The 7500-nt window shown below is 48.2% G+C and overlaps 1 protein-coding gene across 4 annotated transcripts in view; it reads right to left on the bottom strand.

Moving 5' to 3' along the window:
• rhbdf1a (rhomboid 5 homolog 1a (Drosophila)) overlaps window positions 1-7500 on the bottom strand; it is a 103306-nt gene that overhangs the window by 42095 nt on the left and 53711 nt on the right. For all 4 annotated transcript variants that reach the window (XM_063190166.1, XM_063190174.1, XM_063190183.1 and 1 more), the window contains exons 2-3: window positions 3565-3736; window positions 1778-1917 (exon numbers count right to left, since the gene is read on the bottom strand). In XM_063190166.1, coding sequence (XP_063046236.1) covers window positions 1778-1917; window positions 3565-3681 — 257 coding nt within the window. In that variant the 5' untranslated portion in view covers window positions 3682-3736. The remainder of the gene's footprint in view (window positions 1-1777; window positions 1918-3564; window positions 3737-7500) is intronic.

The following is a 7500-nucleotide window of genomic DNA, read 5'->3' as shown; positions in this document are numbered from 1 at the left end:
AAATAAACAACTAAAAATCTTGCACAGTGTACCTTTAAGGATGTAATGTGCGGCTGTCAGAGGCTAGGCGAGTGGGCAGTGCTGCCGCTGCTCAGATTGTCCATCTGCGCTTGTGGGACACTCACATTACAGTAGTGCAGGCACAAAGCACACACCAGCACCAGCAGAACACAAAATATTTGAAACACACCTGCATATTTGCGTGCACACACACTCATACACAGTGATTCACACACACACACACACGTGCGCCTTAACACTCACACGCACGCACACGGCGCACCCACGCACAATCACACATCATCTGTGGCTGAAGCTGCACCCATTTCCTCACTGCCTGCATGCAAGCATGCACTATGCACTCCACACGCCTACAGTACAGTACTGCACAGTACAGCACACGCCTACAATACAGTGCTGTACAGTACACCACACAGAATGCTGCTTTGTTCGCCGGCCACCGGGGTTAGCGCGGGCGGACGCTCATAACGGCGCCTCTGTCCCGTCCTGCCCCCCCGTGCCCCCATGACCTTTAACCCCTGAGGCTGACGTCTCGTTGAGTGAGACACGCAGGGCTGGATTAATGCACAGGCTAGATATGGCTGCAGCCTAGCCCCCCCCCCACCCCCACCCCCACCCCCCACCCCACCTACCAGGGGGCCCCTGACTGGCCAAAAGTGACAAAATTACAGAATTGTGACCAGATGCAATATTCGAGAAAATATCTGTTGTGTTCAGTACAGTTGGTAGACATGTCAGTCTTAATTCTTCACCCGTAATCATGACACTGTCTATGTAAATCTGCCCTGAAATCTGCCTTCCGAGGGGGGTTGGGGGGGGGCTGCACAGCAGCCTGTAGCCTAGGGGGCCCCCGGCCGTCTTAGTCCGGACCTGGAGACACGTGACACCAGAGGGGTCTTTGAGTGCATGCTGGAACAGTGCAGTACAGCAAGGGGATGTGGGCTACAGTTTTAGTGATGGCAATGGAGATTTAACCCCTGACTCTGGTGTCTCGTGACTGACAGTCATGGCCAGACCAGAGGTCTTTGAGTGCATGCTGCATTGCAACAGTGCAGTGAAGGGAGCACGTGTTTGGTTGATGGTTGTGGAGATGTAACCCCCTGAGGCAAATGTCTCGTGGTGCATGAGATTAGGGCTGCACAATTAATCAAACATAATCGAAAATCGTGAAAGTCGTGATTTCAATCGTGATTTAATCGTGGCAATAGTGACCTACTACCTTTGAAAGCGTCCTTGAAGCCAGAACATACTGACAGGCTGTTTTTTCTGGCCAGAAATCTGTCCACCTGTTTCATGCTATTGCCTTTACATAATTATTTACATTGTATAATTTACATTAAAAATCAGTAATAGTGATTAATAATCGTGATTACGATTTTGACCAAAATAATCGTGATTATGATTTTTTTCCATAATCGTGCAGCCCTACGTGAGATACATCCTCATACCAGGGGGGCTTGTGAGTGCATGCAGGGATGGGACAGTGCAGGGAGGAGACCATGTGTTTGGGGCAGCTGAAGTCTCATTTTCACCACAATATGTGAATAAAAAGTAGGCTATGTGATCTGCTCTGAAATTAGCAACCATCAACTGTCAATTGAACTGACAGGTGGTGGTCCCTGAACATTTTTTGGGGGGATAAAGTGGTCCTCGGTCTGAAAAAAGTCTGAGAAACATTGGTCTAGAGATGATTGAGGGACTGGGTGATGTGGATGATGGCATATGTGTAGTTGGGTGGGGTGGGGTCTGGTCTTACCTCTTGATGGTCTGGGTGATGGAAGACTGCCGCTGCAGGGGGGCCCGGCGGGGGTCGAAGAGGTCGCGTGGGGGGGAGGGCAGGTGGGACGTCTCCACGGGCATGCTGATGCTACGCAGGAAACCCTGACGCTTCACAGGCTGAGGAGAGAGGAGAGGAGAGGAGAAGAGATGAGATGAGATGAGTGGAGTGGAGAGGAGAAGAGAAGAGAGGAGAGGAGAGGAGATGAGTGGAGATGAGAGGAGAGGAGAGGAGAGCAGAGGAGAGGAGAGGAGAGGAGAGGAGAGGAGCGGAGCGGAGAGGAGAGGAGAGGAGAGGAGGGAAGGAGAGAGGAGAGGAGGGAGGGAGAAAAGAGGAGAGGAGAGGAGAGGAGAGAGGAGAGGAGAGGAGAAGAGAGGAGAGGAGATGAGAGGAGATGAGAGGGGAGGAGAGGAGAGGAGAGGAGAGGAGAGGAGAGGAGAGGAGAGGAGAGGAGAGGAGAGGAGAGGAGAGGAGAGGAGAGGATAGGAGAGGAGAGGAGAGGGGGGAGAGGAGAGGAGAGAAGATGAGAGGTAGGGAGAGGAGAGGAGAGAGGAGAGGGGAGAGAGGAGAGGAGATGAGAGAGTAGAGGAGAGGAGATGAGATGAGATGAGATGAGAGAGGAGAGGACAGGCGGAGAGAGGAGAGGAGAGGAGAGGAGAGGAGAGGGGAGGAGAGGACAGGAGCGGAGAGGAGAGGAGAGGAGAGGAGAGGAGAGGAGAGGAAAAGTCAGGAACGTTGCTTAGGAACATGTGAAAAGAGACATTTCATAGAGAGCGTAGGTCAGGCATAGGCAGTGTTGAAGTTCAAGGTCAGATGTTGAAAATTATACATAAAAGACTTTTGGATGAATATAGACAGACTACTGTAAACGACTGACTGACTCACAGGAGAGTGAAAACAGTCCACAGACAGACAGACAGGCAGACAGGCAGACAGACAGGCAGACAGACAGACAGACAGACAGACAGACAGACAGACAGGCAGGCAGACAGACAGACAGACAGACAGACAGACAGGCAGGCAAAAACAGACACACAGGCAGCAGCCTCATAACATAAACCAGGGCTATTCAAATGGCGGCCCTGGGGCCGATTGCGGCCCTCAGAAGGCAAGGTTCTTGCCCCACACGAGGTCAGAACAAAATGAAAACAAATATGTGCGCTATTAGTGTCCGTGCATAATTCGCGATCACTAACACTTCAGGTTAGGGATATCTCTCCTATGCATTCACATGAGAGTGTAATCTTATCTGAAATAGTCTCATTATATACCATCACAAGGCTTCTAAGAAATAGATAAGCAAATATCTGTTCTGTCTGGAAAGTAATCCGCTTGTTTCGCACCCTCACCTTGGACATCGTGCTGCCTGCGGTTACATACAAATGTAGTGTATTCTATGTTCGGCCCCTTTACTGGGAGGAAGTTGAAAAACTAGCCCTCAGTGACATTTAATTGAATACCCCTGACATAAACCGTTACATCAGTGGAAAGCTGTACTTGTGTACCTCTGATTTACAGTCAATTTCCCTAATCAACAGGCCTTGTCTTAAGAGCATAAAGCTTTTTGCCTGTCACTTGGACGAAGGTGGGCAGTTCGGAAAGCTAGACAAATAAGTAGAGAGACAGAGATAGAGAGAGAGAGAGAGAGAGTGAGAGAGAGAGAGAGAGAGAGAGAGAGAGAGAGAGAGAGAGAGACAGAGACAGAGACAGAGACAGAGACAGAGACAGAGACAGAGAGCGAGTTAAGTGTGACGTAGTTGTGTTACCTGGACGAAGGTGGGCGGCTCGTCCAGGGACATCTGTGCGGTGGGGATGTCCAGCTTGAGCCAGGGAGGCTTCTTCCTCTGCAGGCTGCTGGTGCTGTCCCGGCGTGGCTCAGCCATGACACCTCCTGCTCCCGACCCCTCAACACACACACACCACCACCACGCCTCCCAGCTGTGGAGGAGGAGAGAGAGGGAGAGAGAGAGGAGAGGGGAGGAGAGGGGGTAGAGAGAGAGAGATAGATAGATAGATAGATAGATAGATAGATAGATAGATAGATAGATAGATAGATAGATAGATAGATAGATAGAGAGGAAGGCAAAGAGAGTGAGAGTGAGATGAGTAAAGAGAGAGGGGGTAGAGAGGGAGAGAGAGAGGGGGGGAGAGAGGGAGAGAGAGAGAGAGAGAGAGAGTGGGAGAGGTTTAATAACGGAATACTTTATTGGACCACCAGCGTAAATTCAGCAGAGCCTACATCAGGCCAAACCCAACACATTCAGCCGCAATGCTTACACCCTCCCATTACAGGAAAATAAAGAGGGGGAGAGAAGGAACGAGAGGAGGAGAAAGACAGAAATGCAGGGAGAGAGAGAGAGAGAGAGAGAGAGAGAGAGAGAGAGAGAGAGAGAGAGAGAGAGAGAGAGAGAGAGAGAGAGAGAGAGAGAGAGAGAGAGAGAGAGAATGAGAATGAGAGACATTCAGAGCCAGAGAGACTGAGAAAAAAAAGAGAGAATGTGAGAGAGAACGAGAGAGTTTGAGATAGAAAGTGAGTGAAAGGCAGAAAGGGAGGGAGGGAGAGGGGGAATATTCATTTAATCGCAACTTACTGGAAATCTATCTGCAATTACAATACAATCAATATCTCTCGGAGGCCACAAGATGGCGATCTTAAATTACCACTGGCAGATGGTAGCAGCGTTTTCCCCCTTAAGTGAGGCCAAGCACCAATCTACTAAATAAATAACAGAGAGAGGCGCCCACATGTGTGTCCGCCTTCACACAACACAACACACACGGATCCACTTAAGGAAGCAATAAATATTTGTGCCCATGCAGCGGGCGGAAGAGTCTACTGGCGGGAGATTACTCCTTAAATGCCGCAGCCAGTATGCCATTGGATTTCATATCTGTGCATGCGGGGAAGGCCAGGCGCTTGGTTATTATTCTGTAAATAGCTATTTTGTGGTGAAATTGTGAAATAATTGGGTAAATAATGAGAGTTGCGTCTGGGGGAGATTAGCTGCACGTCACTCTGATTGATCCAGCCAAGTCTAGCTCATTTACATTTATGACAACATCATGGATCCATTTGCTGTATAGTGTAAATGCAAAAACAAATACAATACCAACGGAAACTTTGTATTTCTTCCCCAAGCATAGTTCAGCTATGGCTGTTACTGTGGCGAATCTTAAAACAGAAGCCCCGTGAGAACTGCCATGACAATCGAAAATTGAAACTCCACAGCCTTTATCTAGCTCAGTGGTTCTCGACCTCAACCCTGACCTCATTATAAGCCTCCAAACGCCTCCTTGACCTCATCATAAGGCTCCAAACGCCCCCTTGACCTCATCATAAGGCTCCAAAACGCCCCCCTTGACCTAATCATAAGCCTCCAAACGCTCCCCTGACCTCATCATAAGCCTGTCAAAGACCCCCCCAACATTACAAAATAAAATAGGCTAATGCCCCCCAATGGCAACTGAGCACTCTGCTGTATCCTTCTCAACGCCCCCCTAGGGCTCTGTAACGCCCACTGGGGGGCTGTAGAGCTCCCGTTGAGAAACACTAATCGGTAACACTTTACTTGACGCCGGCGTCATACGTATGACATAACAGTGCCATAACAGTGTCATAATAGTGTCAAGAACTAGTCATAAACATAATGTCAATGTCATAAACGTTTTATGACCATGAAAAGTTGACATTGTCAGGCCTGTCTTTGTCATCATAACCGAATTTCACTTAAAGACAAAGTCATACAATGTTTATGACGTTGACATAATGTTTATGACACAGTCATGACTGCATTATGATATAACATACATACGTTTGACGCCGGCATCAAGTAAAGTATTAGCCACTAGTCTAGTTGAAGACTACTGCAAATAGCCACCAGTTAGCCTTCACCACCACAGTAATGCACTCCACTTCTATAGCGTATCACAGACACAGCAACACACGTCTTGGTCAAGGAAACGTAGAGTAGAGTATCATTTATTGACCCCAGGGGGAAATGAAGGTGTCAAGTAGCATACATACATATACATACATAAAGACGACATTACACACGAGACATTACACACATATATTAACCATATATAGCTCACTCTTACATACATTCAGCCCAAGGCAGCTCTCTCTCTCTCTCTCTCTCTCTCTCTCTCTCTCTCTCTCTCTCTCTTTGTCTCTCTCTCTTTGTCTCTCTCTCTCTGTCTCTCTCTCTCTCTCTCTCTCTCTCTCTCTCTCTCACACACACACACACACACACACACACACACACACACACACACACACACACACACACACACACACACACACACCAAATTATAAAGTGTCCACAGTGTCATGTCACTGTCATCATCAAACTGACACCACGGGGACCCAGGTTCCAATCTGGACCAGGCTATTTCCCAACCCTCCCCCATCCGTCTCTCACACACCACTTTTCTGCCTCTATCTGAACTGTCCTATCCAAATTAAGGCACAAAAATACTAAGCAAAAAAAAAAAAACCTGCCACCATGAAAACTGCTCCCCGTTGCTGCTAGCTTTCACGACGTAGCTCTGTGACCAACCCCTTCATTTTGGTGAGTTCCCAGAATGCATCTTGGTGAGCCACTTTCAGTCTCTGCCACGATTACACAGTATAAAACACAGTGTTAATTCAACACTTAGCGAGTGCTCTGGGACCCCATACACTCTAGAACAGTGATTCCCAACCTATGGGTCGGGACCCAACCTATGGGTCGTCAAAGATCCACAGTGGGTCGCGAGGCCCTCTTGATTTTCAGGGGTTTCATTTTAATACCATATATAACCCATGTTGAATAAATGACAAAGCATTTAACCTAATATATGCAACACAATGTGACACATTAAACATTTATTCTATATTTGACTGAAGACAAATTGAGGAATACAATGATAACTAATGAGTTTTTGCAGAGTATTATGTGACTCCCTCTCGTGCGGGCGCTCACACGGTTGGGTCACCAAAGCTTACAATGGTAAAAATATGGGTCCCTGAAGAAAAAGGTTGGGAACCACTGCTCTAGAAGATGTTAAATTGACTCTCCAAGTGTTGAGTTAACGTAGCAAACCGTACTGTGTACCCACCGTGTGACGGCGGGCGGGCGGGCAGGCTGTGGGAGCAGGTCCGGCGCTATAGGGGAGGGGGCTAGCAGGGCATTTACCCTTGGGCCCAGGGCACTCTTGCATTGGTGGTGGGGGCCCAATTGTGATCTTGTCAGGTCATACAGGGGACCCGACAAGTGTTTTGCCCTAGGGCCCTGTGTACAATGGTTCGGCCACTGTGTGGGAGCCAGTGGGTTATGGTGTCTGTGGGAAGATGGCGGAGCCGTGGGAACACAGAGAAGAGTACAACACAGGGGCCCTGGCTTCATTACAGCAAAAACCTCAATCTGTAAACTGGGGAATGGGGAGAGTGTTTTGCAGTGGCAGCAGCGCCTGTCTATTTCTGTGTGTGTGTGTGTGTGTGTGTGTGTGTGTGTGTGTGTGTGTGTGTGTGTGTGTGTGTGTGTGTTGGCTGGCTCTGCATTCATTATTTGCGCTGACTCATGTACATGTCAATGTGAAAGGAGGCGAGAAGAAAGAAAGAAAGAAAGAAAGAAAGAAAGAAAGAAAGAAAGAAAGAAAGAAAGAAAGAAAAAAAGAAAGAAAGAAACAGACAAGGGATAAAAATAGAGATAGAGATAGAC

Source organism: Engraulis encrasicolus, chromosome 2 (genome assembly GCF_034702125.1).
Source record: "Engraulis encrasicolus isolate BLACKSEA-1 chromosome 2, IST_EnEncr_1.0, whole genome shotgun sequence".
Taxonomy (NCBI): domain Eukaryota; kingdom Metazoa; phylum Chordata; class Actinopteri; order Clupeiformes; family Engraulidae; genus Engraulis; species Engraulis encrasicolus.
This window is presented reverse-complemented; position numbering and strand designations above follow the sequence as displayed.